Source organism: Rhipicephalus sanguineus, chromosome 2 (genome assembly GCF_013339695.2).
Source record: "Rhipicephalus sanguineus isolate Rsan-2018 chromosome 2, BIME_Rsan_1.4, whole genome shotgun sequence".
NCBI classification, from domain to species: domain Eukaryota; kingdom Metazoa; phylum Arthropoda; class Arachnida; order Ixodida; family Ixodidae; genus Rhipicephalus; species Rhipicephalus sanguineus.
Window position 1 is genome coordinate 147,036,870 of NC_051177.1, and position 21,515 is coordinate 147,058,384.

Genomic DNA, 21,515 nt, shown 5'->3' on the forward strand with positions numbered 1-21,515 from the left:
GCGTAATGTTCACTGAATCATGGATAGTGCTAGCTCTACATTGGCTCATGTTGGCTATAACATCGACATTTGCCTTCATTCAATCGGAATTCAATGATTGAGTTGCCTTCTAAGTTTTATTCGAGGGCCTTATAGCCTGATCTGGAAATCAAAATGGTGGCCTGTCGACAGACAGAGAGAGGGGGAATAAATAGCTAAAGAGAGGGGTCCTTATTTCAGGATGTCTTAAGCTCTAACAGCGTCCTGGGCCCTCGCGACCAATCTTAGCTGATCGTCGAGGTTGCAGCTTACCGAGGCTCCTTCCCCGTGCTGGTTGTTGGGGTGGGAATCGGGGGGTTTTGTGGAGATTTTCTGCAGCCTCCTACCGTATGGTGAATGGATGGGACGCAAGTCATCGGCAGAAGTTTTATTGTGGACAGAATTATACGCAGGTGCTGTGAGGTTATTTCTGGTTGGTCGGGGAATGTGTTGACCTGTAGTGCTGGGAGTAATTTCTCCTGCTTTCTACGCAGTGACTTCTGTGCGGGAGGGTATATACGTTCTGCTGTCTGTCAGATCCTCCTTGCAGGTGGCGACTGAAATTTTTGGTATGCATCCCGGCTCTAAAACACCGCCTGAGCGCGCGTGCGCATGAAGGCTCTCCAGTGACCGCCTCGGCGCATCTTGGCACGTCTCTTAAAAGGAATCTCCGGCGACGTGCTATCGACACGCGGACGTTTCAACATCTCGATGACCAGAGCGCCGGCGGCGGCGCACATGACGATGCCCCAGAGCAAGAAGGTGGCCAATGTGTCGTCGATGGTGAGGTCTTCGGCCACGTGCTCGCCTGTGCGCCTCACACAGCGTTGCCAGTCTCCCAATTCGTCCGCCATCCACTTGCTTACCAGGCCACTTTCGTAGAGCCATGTGACCCTGCGTGAAGTGACTATTAGAACTTGACTTGAAAAATCATGTGTACTGACATCTTCCACATGACGTCGCGGACTCAGCTTCCTTACGTGCTCGTACTGCAGCATGGTGTCTGTGCGTGACATCAGTGCAAGCCACCCATACAGCTTACGTAGAGAAAAAAAAATTGGGAGTCTTTTCCCTATTGGGAATATGGGGGCACGCCACGCTTGGCGTGTGCGTGCCTGGCGTACTTTTTATTTATTTATTCATTTATTTAGTTATTTGTCATTGCGCAATGCTCCCTCCTAAACGTTTTCCTTCCTCCATGCGGGGAATTCGAGCTTTACCCACGTGCTTACAAGCGAAGCACTTCTGTGTCTGTAGGCAACAACGGTCATGCGTGAAACAATTAAATGCAACAATAAAATCCGGCAACGTGAAGTGACAAGTGACCTATGTAAAAGATTCGAATACTGCAGACTATAAGAACGGCTGATCGCCGACAAGCCCACGACCGAGAGAGCAACAATGATTGGAAAACGACGCATATGCAAATATGCATGCGACCACCGCACATTCGAGGGCCGCATTTCTGTATACTCGCGTTTCTGCATATCCGCCGGTGCCGGGTTGTTCGCGTACCATGCCGCCGCCACTGAAATCTGTAACTCACAAAAGTTTCGCTAAAAACAAAGGAGCATTTCGATTGGCCACTGTCACCTGAAAGGGCACAACATCTGCTTGTGCTATTGACAAAGAAGGAATACTGAAATTACAGAAACAAAGTGAATTTTCACTACGATGAAGTTTGTGGGTTGGTGCAGGCTAGACCACGGCCGGTCTAGAGGCGCGCGCTCCAGACCGGCCGTGGCTAGACATAACGTTAATAAAGGCCTTGTTCTTTACAAAACATGCGTGAACGAGGTTGCGTGCGTGTTTGTGACGCAGCTGCAACGCTCTTCATTTTCGTGCACAGTGCAAACCTCGAGTTCAGGATATGGCACCTTATGTAACTACCAAATCTTGCAAAATGCGCAGAATTTTAGGGCCCTTATACAGCCACTTACCAAAATAATTGTTCAGATATTTCGTCTCATGAACTGGCGCTCTTTGGCCATAAAATGGCCCTTGTGTTATAAAACATCATGTATCATTATCCTTCTCTTCAAAAGTAGAATAATCTAACGCAGAGCTCTGGGTTTGCTACCATCGGAACTTGCAACATATTTTTGTTGCAAAGAGACCTATTTCTGCGAGACGACATTCTGCGCGTCTACACGCGCTCGTATTTAACTGTAGACATGTCCAATGGATGTTTTTGTATAGCAATAAGTCGGTTGCGTCACATATTTTGTGTGTTTCAGACATGTGCTTGATACTTCGAATCCCTTCGCTCGGTCGATAATAATAACTGGAATTTAACGTCCCAAAACCACGATATGATTATGAGGGACGCCGTATTGGAGGGCTCCAGAAATTTCGACCATCTGGTGTTCTTTAACGTGCACTGACATCGCACATTACACGGGCCTCTAGCACTTCACCTCTATCGGAATGCGACCGCCGCGGTCGGGATCGAACCCGCCGCCTTCGGGTCAGCAGCCGAGTACCGTAACCGCTACACCACCGCGGCGGTCACTTCATTAGGTCGAAAAGCAATTTATACATGTGTTCCCGCTCCTCATGAGATACACCTAGCCGGGTCCTGAATGAAATAAATTGATGCGATGTGATTACAGGAAATCAAAGGGTATCGCAACGACACATTGTCTTATACATGATAGAGGCAACCGACTTTCTTTGCTAGACACAACCTTCCGAAGCCAACAGATAATTAAGCCTAGCAAAGCATATATGGCATTATTTATAGTTCCTAATTAAAGTGAAATAATGGTGACAGAAAAGTGAATTAAAGGGACCGACAACCAATTTTTCTGGACCTAGGTTTTTACGGCGCAATAGAAAGCTCACCCTTCGTAGTGTTTGCGGCTGCAGCTGTTAATTCCAAAAGCGCGTGGTTATTTTATTAGGAGTATTTTTGGACCTGAAAAGCCCCTGAACTGTACTTCCTCCAGACTTCCTCCAGCAACGCTATGAAGCGATAGCGATGCCGATAGCCCTAATCGCATTACGATCAAGGTTTCGCTTTCACAGCTATGGGTGAAACTCTGATTAACCAGCTTCATATTGACATTTTCGACCGTTTCAGAATATAAAAAGCCGGTAGAATAACTTTTACGAACTCTCGTCGTCACGTGGGATCCCTTTACCGCCTCGCGAGCTAGGTGCTCGTGGCCTCCGCAATTATTAGAAATATTAGGCGCAAAGAAGACGACGGACGAAAAAGGAGACACACACACAGGTCGCCACAGGCAACGCGTGGCCGGAGGTAATCTCGAAGGCCGCGAGGAGCTCTTCGTACTTTTCCAAGACGTTGGCAGGTGCCGCTAGGCCCTCAGCTAACAACGTTCATGCTGCCGCTCATGAGCATCGGGTTATACGGATGGATGGATGGATGCTATGAGCGTCCCCTTTTAACGGGGCGGTGACATGTCTGCCACCAGGCTCGAAGGAGAAAAAAAAACTTCCTTGTTTCATGTTGTCCTAATGCCTTATCTACATTGATTAAATCTATGTTATTATAACAAAAAATATAAATTCACAGTCCATCTCTCTGCCTCTTAAGGCAGAATAACCTTTTTTCCCCCAATTATTTATTTTTGTACTTTATCTCTACTTTTCTGCCACCAATACTCTAACCGTCTCTTACATATTTCTATCGCGGGCGTGTTCAGCTTTCCATTGTTGTCCCTAAAACCCAAGGCTTCATGTAGACTCGTGCCCACACGTATACCTGGGTGAATATCGCCACATTCAATCAGTACATGTTCCATCGTTTCCTTAGTTCCCCCGCAGCATGTACATTGTTCTTCTTCGTTACTGAATCTCGCTTTATAACTACGCGTTCTAAGGCAGCCCGACCTTGCTTCAAACAGTAAAGCGCTTCCCCTTGAATTATCATAAAACCTTTCCCTCCTTATTTCGTTTTTTTCCTTTTCGGTAGTTACTCAAAGCCGGCTTCTTTTCCATCGCTGTCACCTAATAAGTCCTCGTCAAGCGAAGGCGGCGCCACTATTCCGCTCAATGCAAACGAATGCGTATCTGCACGTTTTACGTTATAAAAGATTGTAATGAAGAGTGTGCTGTATTTCAACGATAATAGAGACAATTATTGGCGTACACCAGTAAAAAGTGACGTGGTATGTACAGGTGCACGTTCACTTCTATGCCGCCAGAGGCGCCGAAAGTAATTTTGAGAGCGTTAAGCGAAAAGTCAGAGAAGCGAAGAGGATTTACTGGACAGCAGCTATGGAGAAAAAAACCGGCTCTGAGTAACTATTGAAAGGATAAAAATGAAATAAGGAGATAGACATATTAGGATAATTCAATGGGAAGCGCTTTACTGTTCGAAGCGAAATCGAGTTGCCTTAGAACGCGTAGTTATAAAGCGAGATTCAGTAAAGAAGAACAACAATGCACGTGCTGCGGGGAAGATAAGGAAACGGCGGAGCTTGTTCTGATTGAATGTGAAGACATCCACCCAGGTGTACGTTAGGGCACGAGCCTACATGACGCCTTGGGTTTTAGAGACAATGGAAAGCTGAACACACCCGCGATTGAAATAAGTAAGAGACTGTTAGAGTATTGGTGGCAGAAAATTAGAGAGAAAGACAAAAATAAATATTGGAAAAAAATAAGGACATTCTGCCGTAAAGGGCACAGAACTGGGCTGAGAATTTAAGTTTTTTTCCCCTGTAGTAAGATAGATTTAATTGAAGTAGAGACATTAGGCCAACATTAAAAAACAAAGGGAACGAGGAACAAGTCTTTTTTTTTTCGAGCCTGGTGGCACACCTGTCACCGCCCCGTTATAAAGGGGACGCCCATAGCATCCATCTATCCATCCAGTGAACAAATAAAAATATAAATCTGCGTTTAATGAGAAAAACAGGGTTCGCTTTAGACTATACAGTAGACAATCCTTCTATTAGCGCGGTTATCTCAAATCGTGTTCTGAGCGGTTGACGGTCCCTTTAAAGAGGACGAAAGGACAACTCGCCACCGGTAGGAACATGGCAATCAGCAATGCGTGTAGACATACGTAACCCCCTTCCTTGCGAGATCCAAACTTACACTCCAATAGCCCACGTGGAAAAGGCACTGCCCCCCTTTGAGCAAAGGTGTCATCATCCTCACTCCTGGCCAATACGTCGTTCCAAAGTCTAACATGCTCTAGTAGAACTCGTTGTTCAGCTAGTTGGTGCATTGCATCAAGGAATTATACCAGCCGAAAACAGACAATGCGCTTTGGTGATTAAAAGAGTTGGTAGTCTAGCCGCTTTCCTGTCTCCTTCACCGTTTCCTGTGTTCGTCTGTTTTCGGCTGGTATAATTCCTTGATGTCCAACATGCGTCGTTTCGAAAAGGTGATGACAAAAGAACGCCAAGCTTACATATAGATGCGTGTGATGTCAAAGAAAATTTGTTTTCAAGCGCCTTGCCATTGTTAAGCAGAGGTTGGCAGGGAGCGAAGCTTTACTGCGGGGGCATCATGCGGTTTTCAAGCCAAGCTTGTATTGCCTTACTCGTGTCGGCATCGGTGTCATGATTTTTCGCAAAAGCTCATAGCGTGTATGTGCCCCACTACTTACCACTGGTGAGTAGTTAAGCACATACGGAATAAGTAGTGGGGCGTGTCAGCATCGGTGTCACGGGTGTTCGCAAAACCTCGTAGCGTGCGTGAGCCCCACTACTCACCATTGGTGAGTAGTTAAGCACACATTGGATAAGTAGTTTGGCGTGTCGGCCTCGGTACCGTAGGTATTCGCAAAAACTCGTAGCTTCTACATGAGTAGTGAGGTATATAGTGGGTGAGTAATGGGGCGTGCAGGTGTCGGTGTTGTGGGTATGGAATGGAATAACTTTATTTAGGTCCTTCGGGACGTGAACTGTCCGCAAAAAAAAAAAAGAAAAAAGAACTCGCAGCGTGTAATATACCACAGAAATCGGGCAATGCCCACTAATAACCACTGGTCCCATAAAAACGAAGAAAACTGCGCGCCCGCGCTTGGCAGGTCCCCCTCTTCACCCGCAGATGGCGCGCAAGAGGAGATAAAGGTAGTCCCTGGATATTTTTGGGAAAGTACCGTCTTTCTTTTAACCAAGCCGCCACGCCGACGACCCTCCTCTCCCGCCTTCCACCTCCCCGCTTCACGGGCCGTCGCCCGGGAAACGCGCGCGCTATCAGCGTGACATAGCATTTTTGATATTAAAGTGGCGCGAGCCGTGTTATACACTCTTAATCGCGTAACCTTTAGTAGAGGCATACATTTTTAAGATTCGTAGCTGTCTAATTTAAAGGTTATGCATTACCTTTTAATATGGTAACTTCTACTATATAGGTCACGGTAGTTTTATAAGTCACAGAGAAACCTTTAAAGCAAAAGGTAACTAGCAACCTCTAAAATTGTAACTTTTATTAGAGGTATAGCGTATTTGTGTCCGTATAGGTATTTGAAAAACTTCTAAACTGAAAGGTTATACAGTAAACCTTCAAATGCAACTTTTATGACAAATGCAGCAGACCACTGCATGGAATTAACTTTATACAACCTGTGCATGCCTCGTGCAAAACTCTTCTATCAGAGAAAGAACATTACACGGGACATGCAGAAGTTGTGTGTTCATATTCCTTCCATTCAGCAAACTGCATTTTCCTTTCATTCACCTGGAAAATAAAGTGCCCTGAAAGAAAGACAGGCGTATCGGCTTACCATGCTTTTTAGCTTAGTGGTACGCAAACTTTCTAATCAATAAATGTTTATAAAGCCTGCGTGTGCATGGTAATTTCTGTGAGAAATATGTGGAATTGTTTGGCATACACAAAGCCGAACAGTTCATGCAGGAGCATAGGCTCTCAGACAATCGTCCAGATGCAAAGCAAATTAAACAAATTAGTCAGAGGAATAAAAAGCATGAAGCACTTTATTTAAAATTCAAAAATATACAGTAATTCAGCTATACGTAACTGAAAAGCTTTTCTTGGAAAAATATTTATATGAGGACTTCCAAACATCTGCCCAAATAATATTTGGCAATAAAGTTTGACCAACCAATTGCATATATAGTGATCAGACTTTCTTTTTCTTCAAAAGCGCCAAGAAACACTTCAATCGGTTTGAAATAACCCCACGTGGGATAGGTTCTTGAGGTCCTAAAAAAGTTTTTCAACCATATTCAGGGTCTGCGAAAAAGCAGACGGGTACATGAGGTTTTTCAGATAGTATATGAGAAAGCATATGACGACGGCACGCTCAATGTTCAGTTCCTTCAGGTGAATTATTTCTTCCTTGCTGCCTCCATATACCCAAGCTTGGTCCTTGTATACGTATACATGTGGTGCAGCAATTTTTATTTCTGTCGGTAGAGCAGCCTGTAATTAGAATCATCAAAGACCCGAAAAACAGTGTTATATACTAAATGCAGCCATTTGCTAGACATTCAGCATTAGTCCAAGTCTATTTTTCGCACGTCATTTGACACATGAGCACTTATCAGTGCGTCTTTCACGCTTTTCGAATACAGTTAGGCAGAGAAAAAAGAAAATAACTTACCTCAATGATCAGTGAGTGCTCTGACGAACCTTGCAAGTGCTTCCAGAGCTCTAAAAATGAAGTTTCCCTTCCTTCCTTCTCTGAGAAAACTTGTGCCGCCTTTTTTAGCCGTTGTTCCGCTTCATCCACAGTGAAGCCAAAGCGCAGTTGGAGCTCAGCACAAAGCTATGGAAGAAGCAACAAACTTATTTCCCTTCACGTCCCTTAAAAAAGTGAATTTGAAACAAGTCATTCGGCCAGACCTATGTTATATTAAACCTTGAGAGTAAAGAAAAAACAATCGGGCCTTGAATACAACGCCACAAGATTAATTTTCCTGTGTGAGTTTACAACTCTACTGTGTGCCACTGCTCAGAAACAGATGCTTTACGATGTTTTAAATCAACGCTGATATGAAGTATAAACTTACAGTTTCTTCCACAAAAACAATTTGGCAAGGGGTCTACATGGTGCTGGCAGCGGTCTTGGTATGTGGCTCTCAAGAGGCACAAAACCCTTTCGTAGTTGATTGTGGCCCCTTTTAAGCTGTTCGAAGCCAATAACTGGAATACACAAAAATACAAATATGACAAAACAATTAAGGCCCCCATTGAAATGGAAGGATAAAGAACATAAACGTCCTTTGGGAGCATTTTGTCTCGTATGAAAATTGAATAAAAATTGCAGCCTACCTGCAACTCTGCCAATGCCACCTCTTTTGTTAGTTCTGGCCTGGATTCCTCCAAGAGAGCAGTATTACTTCTTTTCTGTTGGTGCCGCTGCATTTTTCTTTGCAGAGAAAGCCCCCGTATGAAAACACTCTGTGGAAAACAGTAGAATAGAATGAGCATGAAAACATAAAAATATGGTGGAGCCTATTCAGGATAGAGTAATCTGCCCAAAGGGAAATAAAGCTCAGTACATCGCACTCAGAGTTGAAAAATTTCGTCAGAGACTGCACCATTCATAGATCTCATTATGTTAAACGGCTATATCTATCAGTTTCAGCAAGGCCACTAATCTCACGGAACAATAGTTTTAACTGAAGCATTGCTTTGCGATTTTAACCCATTTTATACCACATTCTCTCACCTGACCACTCTAATTTCCTATTATCTCTTTATTTATATGCCGCTTCAAGGACACTGCGTTAATCTAAAGACCTCTGAATATTTGCTTTAAGCTTATTCCATGCACGTATTTTTCAAAAGCTTGAATAAACACGTCATGACATGCTCACGTGAACAGCACTTCTCGTGTGCTGAATCCGGGTGCCTGGCTTAGGCGTCTCCCACTTGCAGTGAGGGTGCTTTTTGACAAGGGCATCCCCTAGGGCTTTGTATTTCCACCTTCTCTCCGCTTTATTCCCGCAGTCTATTTGGCCCGTTTCACTTCAGAAAAGAAAATAGCGAGTTCATTCGCCCATATGAAGCACAAGAGCAACGGCTAAAGCTGCATGTGTATTTGGTACACAACATGCCTAAAGCAAAATCTAAGAAGCAAATACACACCACATTATGTCTACGGTAAATATAAAAATATATAACTCTCTCAAGAAATATAGCGACTTCTGAGCGAAGTTGGCGACACTGGCTCTTATACAACCTTTCGGGAAGACCTGTCCCTTGAAGTACAGGCTGTACGTACTCAGAGAAAGGCGACGGTTCTTGTCATGCGTAAAATTTTTTTTAGTTATGTAGCGAAACAAAAAAAAACCTGCATCCTATATTACCTACCATCAATACGTTTTTTTTATTATTTTTCGCATAACGATGAGCTACTTGATCATCTAGAGTACATTTTGAAAGTTGTATGTCATTTCAGAGTCCTGACACATAACTTTGAAGCCTAGATAACTTCTGGGATAGATATTTATGGACACATGCATCATCTAAAAAATATCGACGGTGAATATAGGCTAGGACATGAATAGGCTGAATTGTGATGTGCATGTCGCGCAACTGCACGAGAAACGCCCGACTTCACAACATCAACGCCACCTTGGTCTAACGGTAAACAACCAACGGCCACCTGATTCACGAGTTCGTGTTAGCTGTCATCATCCTAGCCAGCGCTCTTTGCTATCACACCTCTGTAACGGAAAGAAGGGGCGCCTCCTTAGTGGACTTGCACGGGTGTACAAATGCTGACATCCTTGCCCCGGCAATGCAAATGTAAGGGAGAGGGGTGACGCATATATTTACGACATACCAGAGGGGATTATAGCAGCACCCTGAGAGCCTTGGTTGAAAAGAGTTTTCAATTCGGTGCTCATGTGAACGCGGTTTTGAGAGCTGACGTAACCAGCTATGTTTACACGAAAAGCGGTCCCGCCTCACTCAATGCTCTTTTAAACCGAAACTTCACTGGGCACCAGAACAGTCTTCCAATTATTAACCATCACACGCTCAAGTAAACGAGCTTTCCGGCCGTGATAAATGGGCCGTTAGCAACAGAAAACACAAGGTGCAAAATTCTTTTTTTTCTGTGCCTTTTTAATAATAAATACGCAGGGACTCACTGCTCACGCCAACCAGTATATGAGCCTGGAGGACGGTACAAACGGAGCACACGGTCAATCAAATCACACCGAGGTTGAACATGGCTCCGCAAATGCGGACTAGCCCGTTTTATTTCGTGAAAAGGACACGAAGCACTTCATCGATATCCCTCTTCTCGCACCACTCAGCATTGATTCATGAGCAGATTAGATGCAATGACACTCCGCAGGTGCGTAGCCACGCGTAGCCGTGTTCCCTAGGCGAGGTACGCACAAAAACCACAGCGCAGATTAAGAGCCACGACTGGCCTCATGCCCATATGCCGCCTGGCATACGTGTGCTCATATAACACCGGCAACAAGGAGCTCACACATGCACGTAGATTCTCCTACCATATATATGCTTCGGTGCACCGCATTGGAAGCGATTATTGCGCTTGGCAGCCGTAGACTAGGTTGTTAGATGAAGGAACGCACTGGTAAATGCTTATCCACTCATTTCAGCATCGTTCTCCGACTGCGCTCGCGGTGACATGAGAAGAACAAGGTGCTCGTGGAGAGCGCGAGGGGCCACACAAGTGCGCCACCGAGAGAACAGAGCCGCCTTTTCATTCGCGTGCGCCTGAGTGAGGTTTGAATAAGTCCTGGGGCAGACAACGCTTTTAGCACAAACACTACACCGCAAAACGCCACATCAGCCAGAAAATGGTACGTAATACTCCTTAGCTAACAACGTTGCGAAAAGATGCCAAGCTCACACGTGCAGACAAAGCAAGTAATACGTGCTCGCGTGATAAGTCCGTCAATTGCAAGTGAGCACGAATTTTAACAAAATATTGCCACAAAATTTATATCTAAATACTAGATTACTTAATTCTTGTATACGAGAGGCAACAACATTTGTCAGGGCATACAAAAGGGAAAACGCACAACGGCTGCAAAACAAAACTTTGCTTACCGAGATAAGCAATCCTGTTGTGGGCGCTGGGACTGTGGTCACAATAGTCGCATCGAATGCGAACCTCGGCATCGTCGAAGGCGCACACCACCATATATTGCTTGCAATCGCATTGGAGCTCATTGCACCGGCCACGTAACACGCCACAAACGTCTTTGTGCTTGACGGGCATTTTAAAATCATACCGAGCACGCCGCCACACGTCTACAACAAACGCGTCACGTTCAGGTAGTGGGATGAGACTATGGTGTAACATAGTTGCTGTATATGTGCTCCCTCAGAGACTCATGATGGCGCGAGAGGGCGCTGAGCGCAAGAAAGGTGCTATAATCGCGGAGCAGACAGCTTCGTGAACAGCCTCTGTAGCAGTTATTTCTGTGAGACTTCATATCGCGCGATTTCGTTGTGATTGTAGAAGGTAAAATTAGTAAATTGCTTGTTTCAGCCACCATAAGCTGAATTTAGAGCACAAGAGTGTTCCTGTTAGCGCTTTATGGGCGTAGTTTCCTGCAGCTCTGGCTGTTGGTCGCTAACGTGTGCTTCTGTTCGGTGTGTGCGTGTATATATATATATATATATATATATATATATATATATATATATATATATATATAGAGAGAGAGAGAGAGAGAGAGAGAGAGAGGCTTGTCGATGGTCTGCCACCGAATTTGCGAACGAGGATACAGATATCCGCACAAGGGACCATCGTTATTGACGCGCGTTAGAAATAACGCCTCGTCTCCCTGGACCCGTCGTGTTTTCGCAGTTCTCTTCGGCAAACATTGCTCCAAATCACGACTGCCGCGTAGCGGGATTAGGCAGAAAACGACGCAGGAGACGAGGTACAGAAGCAGGTACCATACTTTTTTTCTTCTTACCGCGAACGTTGCGGTAGAACACCTCAGAATGCCACGGCCCTCTAAGTATTTCATCGCTCTAACAACCACCTCGCCCACATTGCCGCGCGCCGTGGACGGCGCACTTGCCAGTATTCTAGCACACACAAGCACCAAACCATTTCAGGGCTGCTTGCGCGCGATTGGAGCAATAGAATTTCCTTTCCCGATCGCCCTCTCCGAATCTGTAACCCTTGCCCCTTGAATGTAAACGCCTAAACGTATACGGCGAAGACTCTGTCAGCTCTAAAGGTCACCGTTAAAGGTATACACGAGCCATATACCTTTAAATTTAGATTGTAACCTTTGTGAATCATCATGTAAACCTTTAAAACTTGGGAAGACAAAAAACACAAAAACGTCGGCCCATGTAACCTATAGGATAAAGGATAAATTTTGGTAAAGGTATACATAGAGGATACGCGGTTAAGAGTGTAGGGTTGGCGCCCGCACGGTGGCCGCTTGGGAGAGGATATAGATAAGGTTTGAACACTTGGGAGAAGAGGGTTGGACACTTGGGAGAGGATATGGAGGAGAATGTCGCTACTTTCTATATATTAAGGGACTTTAGGCAAAAGAAGAGGAGGAGGAGGACTACTGCCTTCCCTCAGGAGGAGGCAAAGGGACTGAGCCAATCCGCATGTGAGGGCTGCCATTGAAGAAGTACAAAGACAACGCCGGGCCGCTCCAGAAGTTCGACAAGTGGACGTCGACACGAAAAAACAATGGCAGGCCGTGCCTGAGGTTCGGGCTGCAGAAGCACAAGCGAAAGCCCAGTACTGAGCAGCTAACCCAGAAGTGCGAAGCTGGGACAGGGAATCCAAACACAAGCTACTAGAAGACAATCTCGAGCTGCGGGTCCAGGATGTCATCGGGTTACGAGAGGCTCTAGTCCAGGGCGACGACCACTACGGAAGCCGCCGACGCCAGAGCCAATCCTACTCATCCATTCCTATCAAGATCGGCGATGGCCGGGCGCTGAAAGAGCGCGAGCTTAAACTACTGGAGAGCCGCTGTCGGTGAAGGTCCCATTCCCGGCATGGATGAAGGAAAAAGTTAGGAGGGAGCATTGTGCAATGCGAAAGAAATAAAGAAAGAAGGAAAGTCAAGCACGCACATGCGAAGCCTCGCTTTCCCCGATTTTCCCGACAGAGCAAGGGCTCCTAATTTTCGTTCGGTTCTTCTTGACGATACCTGGTGTATATGCGGCTGTGCAGGTCGCGGCGCATGGAGCGAGACATGAGGAAGGAGAGCCGGTGCTCTTCGATAATCTCGCGGCCGAAGTGGAAGCTGGCCGTCGACTCGCGTCGGCAGAAGGCGGCCATGTGGAACCGCTGCGAGTTGTGGTCCACCATGAACACGGCGCGGCGCTCGATCACTTGCCGCATGTTCTCGTCCATGTACATGATGTTGCCCGGCATGGAGCCGTTCTTACGCACCACCATGCGCCACAGCTTTTTCAGCAGCGGCGATGGCGAATTCTGCGCAAGTAAAATAAAATGCGGTTGTTACTTTTTGGGGTTGCCATTATCAGGGCTGTTATGTAAATGAAATTTGGGTTATTATTTCGTTATTGTGCTATTCTTTTTGCAAAAGCTGTGGAAAGTTGCAAATTTAAAAACAAATGAAATAAAGTCGTCTACTATACCGTCGTGAATCAGCAACAGAAACAATATTACTGATTGAATTGCTAGCCGCACGCGTTGGTACATCTTCTGAGGGAAGTTAACAGCGCTAATCACAAGGCACACTGTCCCGTGTCGTTTGTAGCGCTAGTTTTTTTATATATATAAGACGGTTCTATAACCTACGCGTATTAATACAACTAATGCGGACAGAATTTATGTTTTATAGATGAATTTATTTATCAAGTTTTCTTTTTAGGTGTTCTAGTAGCTGCACTTTGTAGTACTACATTTGTCTTGGTGCAGGGTTACATGTTTATTACCTTCGGACTCATTATGTTGTTGCGGCTTTCGGAAATTATCGCATGATATTCTTCTAGAAATTAAGCAAATAAAATCTGCCGTCCAAACTAATCAGCATTTAGCATTCTCAAATGCAAACTTTCCTTTTTTTCAAATGAGTTGAACGGCTGTCTCAAAAAAGTATCTCTCTGTTTTCCATGTACCTGAAAGGGAAAATCAAAGTTGGTCTCTAGTTGAAGATTGACTATCATTTTCCTACACAAGAGAGAGCTGGTGGGCCGCCACGCCGGGGGAACTGCGCCACACAGGACGACCACTCTTGGCATAGCACCACTCTTGGCACGTCAACAGCAGGCCCGTAGCCAGGTGGAGGGGGGCCGGCTAGGGGCTCGGCCCCGCCGATGTTTTGGTGAAGTAGGTGTTTTAACAATAATAAATAGTGAAATATGTGTTTTTCTCAAATAGTCAAGGTTTTCAGCAAGTGTCCCCCCACGAAAAAACTTCCTGGCTACGGGCCTCGTCAACAGGTACATACAAATGCCCTCATCACTACGACCACGGACTCGGCTCGACTCTAAGAGCGACAACTCCGACAAGCAGCTGTTATAAAACAGTTTTTTTCTCTCTCTCTTTTAGGCAAAGGTTGTCATGACCATGAGACTATCAGGCTGCAGAACTTCAAAAGTGTACGCTATCTATATTCGCCCCATCAGTCACGACAGATCACCAAAGTAATTGTTTGGACGTGGTCCTGTGGTACCGATAAACTGACAAGGAACTAAAGCAATACATATTATGGCTGAGTAAGCATTGTTAGCTGGACATCAGAATACATAAAAGCGCCCTGGAAATTCTTAATTGCATTGGGCGAGTTGGTGGTTGGTCACGATCTTCGTGTAGCGAGTGCTAAACTTACAAGGAAGTAATGAAGGTCATAAAACGCCCACTTAACGATTGATGAGAAATCGTTGAACAGGGAATTTCGTTGGAGCCAACGTTTCGAAAAGTTCACTCGTCTTCGTCAGGACAACTGAAATGAAGACAAGTTCAGTTGTCAAAACGTTGGCTCCACTGACATTATCTATGCAACGATTTCTCTTCACTTGAAGAAACCATCTTCCCCCGAACTAGCTTACTGTTGTTATTAATTTAGGTGCGCGCTCCAACGGCTATTTTTATGTCGCAAGGTTTAGATAAGAGCATCGCTTAGTCTCTAGAATTCATGTTAAAGAGACCGGGCGTGCAAACACGGACACAAGAGAGAAGTCAAGACACCACAAAAGCCGGTGTTGGCGGTGCCTTGACGTCTCTCTTGTGTCCCTGTTTGCACGCCCTGTCTCTTTAACATGAATGCTTACCAACTAGCTCAGCTCTCTTTTATTCAAAGTCTGTAGAGAATGACTTAGCTCTTGTTTGCTTAGGCAACAAACAACTACAAACTCACCCAGTTTACTATTGCGATCAACAATTAGATCCGAAGGTTCTTTCGGTACACCATCTGAAGCGTTAGTCTATAGGTCCAACAACTGTCAGAGAAGGATATCTCCATTCCTCCGCGCATCCAGTTAATCTAAAATTGGCAAAGGTTCAGCAGAAGCTGGTTGGCCTGCGGGTACGAGACCGCTGGTAGCGTGCGTGTACTGACCGAAATCAGGGCTTCGTAGTACGAGCCCTTCCATATGAAGGGCCTCAAGTTTGGTCGGTCGACTACGTCTTGTACGCGGTCCACCTGAGTCGGTTCGTTCTTGACTGCCATGCTGGATTTGAGGTGACCCGCGAACGAGTTGGCGATCACGAGGACCGCCAGCAGCCACGAAGTGAGCACGATGCGCCCCGATGTCTGCGTAGTCGCACGCGGTGAACCTGCGGACAAATGACGCGATCAAAGAAGGGGTGAAGTGGTCGAGTGGTTAATGAAAGCTGAAGTACGTCTAATTAGTAATTAGCATACAGGGCCTGGTAGTAGAACAGTGAGTAGGCGGAGACAGACAGATAAACGAATGGAGGAAAAAAAAGCACGAAGGTCACTTGAGGACGTGACTGATTGAACATCCTACACTAGGAGAGGTAGAAAGCTGTAATAATAGATAGACAAGAAAAAAAGGAAATATAGCAAGACAACAGAGAGGCAATTAATGCGAACACATACATCACAAGCTAACTAGCAATCGTAAACTGAACTAGACTATAAGAAGTACCTCAGGGATTTTGTGCCCTTCTGCATGCAAGTATTTGTTGCACAAAGTGCAGGATCTTTTCCGCCGAATGTGTACTTTCATTCAACAGGTGAAGGAAAGCGGTCACATTGCTGAGTGCAGAAGGATTGGCAGTAATTGGCAGTGACATAAGTGTTCAACAGTATCATCACTGCTAAAAACTTCTCTTCACTGCCTCCCTTGTCTGTTTATGCGAATGCAGGCCAGTGATGAAATAGTTGCCAAGTGAAATTTACCTTGCAGTCTTATGCCAATGAGTAGTATCTTGAAGCAGTGCTAGAGTTGGACACGGAAGAGCTAAAAGTGGCAACAAATCTGAGTACCCTGCATGTTCCTGGCGGCCGCTACACAAACATGAAAGTTAAGGTGTTTATTACGTTGTTCCGTGAAGAAGCTGTATCTATAACGTACTTTGTTGTGAGCAAGAAGCTGCCACCAGAGTCTGGAACAGTGTGCTGGCTTTTCAAAAAAAAATTTACTTTGGTACGCATTTATGACTGTGCGCCACCAAGTTTTTCCTCTGGGTCGGCAGCACCCTGGGCTGCTGCATCAAGACTGCCATAGGCAACACAGCGACCGTGAACGTGAACCGTCGACCAGGGGCGTAGCCAGAAATGTTTTTCGGGGGGGGTGGGGGTTCCACCATGCTTTATGTATGTTCGTGCATGCGTTTGTATGTGTGCGTGTATATATACGCAAGCAAAATTTAAAATTTTTTGGGGGGGGGGGGAAGGTTGAACCCCCCCAACCCCCCCCCCCCCCCCCCCCCCTTGGCTACGCCCTTGCCGTCGACCGGGACAACACAGTGACAGGGCGTGAACGGACAAGCACCTCCACTAAATGTGCATGTGCTTCGATGAAGAACGAACCAGTGAAACCGGTAAATATTCGGTTGTTTAGCTAAGCATGATATACAGGGCTGTATCTGCGCGTTTCCTTCCTGGTGTTGTGTCCTTCGTGCGCGTCGTATATTATTCTTAGCTATGTACCAACACGCCCCAACATCCATTTAAGCAAAGTGGGTTACTTATTGGATGAATTCGTGTCTCACAAAAGGAACATTCACAGTACAAGCAAGTGACGCTCGCAGTGCATTGATAGCGACGAGCACGGTTGTTGGTCGTCGATTACTTGACAAGCCAGTGAAACTCATCGTCATTTATACATGTGGCATCTTACGTTTCAGCGTTATCTCTAATGCTCGCGTAGGTACCAGGATAAGCTCAACTACATCAGCTGTGCACGCAGTCATATCAGAATATTGCAAAACAATCGTGAATGTTCCCATAGGCGTGCGCAGAGGGGGGGAAGGGGGGGGGGTCACCCCCCTATTCACCTAAGAAGAGGGGGGCGCAGAGTCCGCCCCATACATTTACTTAATAGGGAGGGGGCACCGCGATCAACCTTCGCCCCCCCCCCCTGAAGGGGACCCTGTGCACACCTATGAATGTTCCGATACATGGTAGCATGGCATGCGCCGAGCAATATCAGTGGTATGAGTATTAGCCGGTAATACTCGGTCGCCATAAACATACATACTCACAATATTTGTAGAGGTTGTACGTTCCAAAACCATGATGTGGTTATGAAAGACGCCGTAGTGGAGGGCTCTAGGAATTGAGACCACCTGGTTTTCTTTAACGTGCACCTAAATCTAAGCACACGGGTGTTACTTACATTTTTTTTTATTTGCGACATGGACTCGGCCTTAAGGCATAATATTTGTTGTATATATTTGTATTAAATGTGCGCCGTTAGGCCGGTGTTGTGTATGAAGTGAAGAAGTGTCTTGTGGAATGTGTTGTAATGTATTCACCAGTCATAACTGTTTGTGTCACTGTAGCGAAGGCCTGCTTACAGGAGATGACGGGAGCGTTCCGACTGTAACCCTTGGCATGTCCATATTGTCACGGGCGAAATAAGACAGACAGCCAGGTGTTGACGTCTTCCCCAGAACCAGACCAGCAACAACAACGTTCTCTTCTTCTTCCACTCGCGTGTACGTGCCACAGCGGATGGCTCATACATGATGGCATGTGGCATTACTCCCTCTCTCACAAAAGCATCGTCTCGATGCTGGTTATGCGCACTAAAAAAAAAGGAGGAAAGAAAAACAAAACGTCACTGTACAAACGAAACAACTGTGCCCGTAAGGCAAAATGAACATGCTGCAGTCACTGAAGAAGTAAATAGAGAAAGTGGGACACAATAATAACAAGCAGAAAAGCAACAAAAAGAAAGAAGCTAAGTGGCCATTGTAGTCAAAGTCACTCGACGTTCGATTGACGACGCGAGAAATATGGCTTGAGCCTTGAAACATGAACCACATCAGTTTGTGGAAGCCGACGGGAACGTCTTGGGGTGCCTTCTGGGAGAACCTCGTAGGTTACGTCGCTGAGTCGGCGTAGAACCTTGTAGGGGCCGAAGTAGCGCCGCAGTAACTTCTCTGACCGGCCGCGCTGTCGGATGGGGGTCCACACCCAGACTTCATCGCCTGGTTTGAAGGTAACATCTCGGTGCCGGAGATTGTAGCGGCGTGCGTCTGCAGTTTGGCGACTCTCAATACGGCATCGGGCGAGTTGACGGGCCTCCTCGGCGCGTTGAGCGAACGTGGCAGCATCCGTGTTAAACAGTCCCTGGTTGTCGGGGAGGAGCATTGCGTCGAGCATTGTGGTGACCTCTCGACCATGCACTAAGCGGAATGGGGTGAAACCTGTACTTTCTTGCACCGCAGTGTTGTAAGCAAAAGTTACGTAAGGGAGGATATCATCCCAGTTCTTGTGGTCAATGGCCACATACATTGACAGCATGTCTGCAATGGTCTTGTTCAGCCGTTCAGTGAGTCCGTTTGTTTGAGGGTGATAAGCCGTGGTTTTGCGATGTTCTGTGCCACTGAGCCTAAAGACTTCCTGTAGCATCTCTGCGGTGAAAGCTGTTCCACGATCAGTAATTATGACAGCTGGCGCTCCGTGACGGAGGACGATATTGTTGACGAAAAAGTGGGCGATGTCAGCTGCGGTAGCTTTGGGCAGGGCCTTTGTTTCGCGGTATCGTGTTAAATAATCGGTGGCGACCACAATCCACCGATTTCCAGACGGAGACGTGGGGAATGATCCGAGCAAGTCCATGCCAACCTGATGAAATGGTGCTTTCGGTGTGGCGATTGGTTGTAACAGTCCCGCTGGTCGGACAGGTGGAGTCTTACGACGTTGGCAGTCGCGACATGTGCGAACGTAATGCTTGACAGTCTTCGTGAGACGTGGCCAGTAATAGGAGCGACGAATTCGTTGCAATGTGCGCGTGTAGCCAAGGTGTCCGGCCGATGGTTCGTCGTGGCAAGCATGTAAAATATCGTCACGAAGCGAGGTCGGCGCAACTAGCAGGTAAGTAGCTTGCGTATGGTCGAAGTTCTTCTTATAAAGGACTCCATCCCGGAAACAAAAGGAGGCTAGCGAGCGTGCGAAATTTCGAGGAAGACTAGATGTGCGCCCTTCCAGATAGTCAATTAGTGGGCTGAGCTCCAAGTCGTCGCGCTGTTGTTGAGCCAAGTCGGTTGCTGATACAGAGGAAAGGAAAGTGTCGTCCTCATCAAGGTCTGCGTTGGCACTTCCGACTGGTGCACGTGAGAGACAGTCAGCGTCGGTGTGTTTGCGTCCTGACTTGTGAATGATGGTAACGTCAAATTCTTGCAGCCGAAGGCTCCACCGTGCCAGACGACCTGAAGGGTCTTTGAGATTGGCGAGCCAGCATAGAGAATGGTGGTCGCTAACTACTCTGAATGGGCGTCCGTACAAGTATGGTCGAAACTTTGTTATAGCCCAAACAACAGCTAAGCATTCTTTTTCCGTTGCAGAGTAGTTTTTCTCTGCTGATGATAATGTTCGGCTGGCATAGGCAATCACACGCTCTAGGCCATTTTGCCATTGAACTAATACAGCTCCAAGCCCGACGTTGCTGGCATCAGTGTGTAGCTCTGTGGCAGCGGTCTCGTCAAAGTGACCGAGTACAGGGGGAGCCTGGAGATGGCTTCGCAGGGTATCGAAGGCATGTCGCTGTTCCTGACCCCAAACAAACGGTACGCCTTCTTTCGTAAGGTGGTTGAGGGGTTCAGCGATTTTGGAAAAACCTTTGACAAAGCGTCGGTAGTAAGCGCACAGCCCCAGGAATCGGCGTAGATCGCGCTTGTTTGTTGGCACGGGAAATGCGGCGACGGCGCTTGTTTTCTCAGGGTCTGGGCGGATACCAGCGTGACTCACGACGTGACCAAGAAACTTGAGTTCTTCGTAGGCAAAATGACATTTCTCAGGTTTGAGAGAAAGTCCGGCTGTTCGAATCGCCTCAAGAACTGTCTGGAGGCGCTGGATGTGCTGTTCAAAGGTGTCAGAGAAGACCACCACGTCGTCTAGGTAGACAAGACATGATTGCCATTTGAGCCCAGAAAGAACCGTGTCCATCATTCTTTGAAAAGTAGCTGGCGCTGAGCATAAGCCGAAAGGAAGGACTTTGAACTCGTAGAGACCGTCAGGAGTAATAAAAGCGGTCTTTTCGCGGTCACGCTCGTCAACTGCAATTTGCCAGTAGCCGCTGCGTAGATCCATGGAAGAAAAGTATCGAGCGTTCCGTATGCGGTCCAAGGAGTCATCTATTCGGGGTAAAGGATAAACGTCCTTCTTCGTGATCTTGTTCAACTTTCGATAATCAACGCAAAAGCGCAGGGTACCATCTTTTTTCTTCACCAACACAACAGGGGAAGCCCAGGGACTAGTCGACGGCTGGATGACGTCGTCCTTGAGCATCTGCTGGACTTGCTGACGTATGGCGTCTTGTTCTTTTGGCGACACCCTGTAGGCGTGTTGTCGAACAGGTCTCTCGGTAGGCTCGGTGATGATACGATGCTTGGCAAGCGGCGTCTGTTTCACCTTCGATGTTGTAGCGAAGCAATCTCGAAATGAATCGAGTATACCCAAAAGACGCGCCCGTTGTGCGGAAGGTAGATCCTGGTTTACGTCGAGAGTGCTCGCGAATGGCATGCCGGAATGGTCGCACGACGAAAGGGCAGCTAATGTTGAGGGACCCGAGACGTCGGCAATGTCTTCAAGGTATGCGATCGCGGTGCGCCTTGTAAGATGGCGATACTCCTCGCTGAAGTTCGTGACTAGTAGGCGAGCCTGTCTATTTCTGGGTTGAACAAGACCTCGGGCGACGCAGATTTGTTGTGCAAGAAGGAGAGACAAATTTCCCTCCGCGATTACAGTGTCGGGGACGTCCTGCTCACATTCAACGCTGACAAAGAGGCTGCTACGAAGAGGCAGAGTCACAGATTCGGCGGACACGCGTAGGGCTGTCTTCGAGAAGGGGGTGTTGTCAGCCTCAGCTTCAGGATGAAAGGGGTCCTCGAACGACACTAGCAACTCACGTAGATTAATGATTGCGCCGTATTCACGAAGAAAGTCCAGTCCCAGAATGAGCGGACG

The 21,515-nt window shown here is 46.7% G+C and overlaps 1 protein-coding gene and 1 long non-coding RNA gene across 2 annotated transcripts in view; both read right to left on the reverse strand.

Annotated features, from left to right (window-relative positions):
- Positions 1–208: 208 nt before the first annotated feature.
- LOC119383776 (glutamate receptor ionotropic, delta-1) overlaps positions 209–21,515 on the reverse strand; it is a 45,604-nt gene continuing 24,297 nt past the window's right edge. Inside the window, exons 6-8 of the mRNA XM_037652075.2 lie at positions 15,471–15,688; positions 13,092–13,378; positions 209–912 (exon numbers count right to left, since the gene is read on the reverse strand). Of these exons, the coding sequence (XP_037508003.1) occupies positions 603–912; positions 13,092–13,378; positions 15,471–15,688 (815 nt within the window). The 3' untranslated portion in view covers positions 209–602. The remainder of the gene's footprint in view (positions 913–13,091; positions 13,379–15,470; positions 15,689–21,515) is intronic.
- On the reverse strand, positions 8,019–11,178 carry LOC119383777 (uncharacterized). The gene is made up of 3 exons (XR_005181732.1): positions 11,002–11,178; positions 8,236–8,364; positions 8,019–8,106 (listed from the first exon to the last, which is right to left on the reverse strand). It is a non-coding gene; the product is annotated as an uncharacterized LOC119383777 (long non-coding RNA).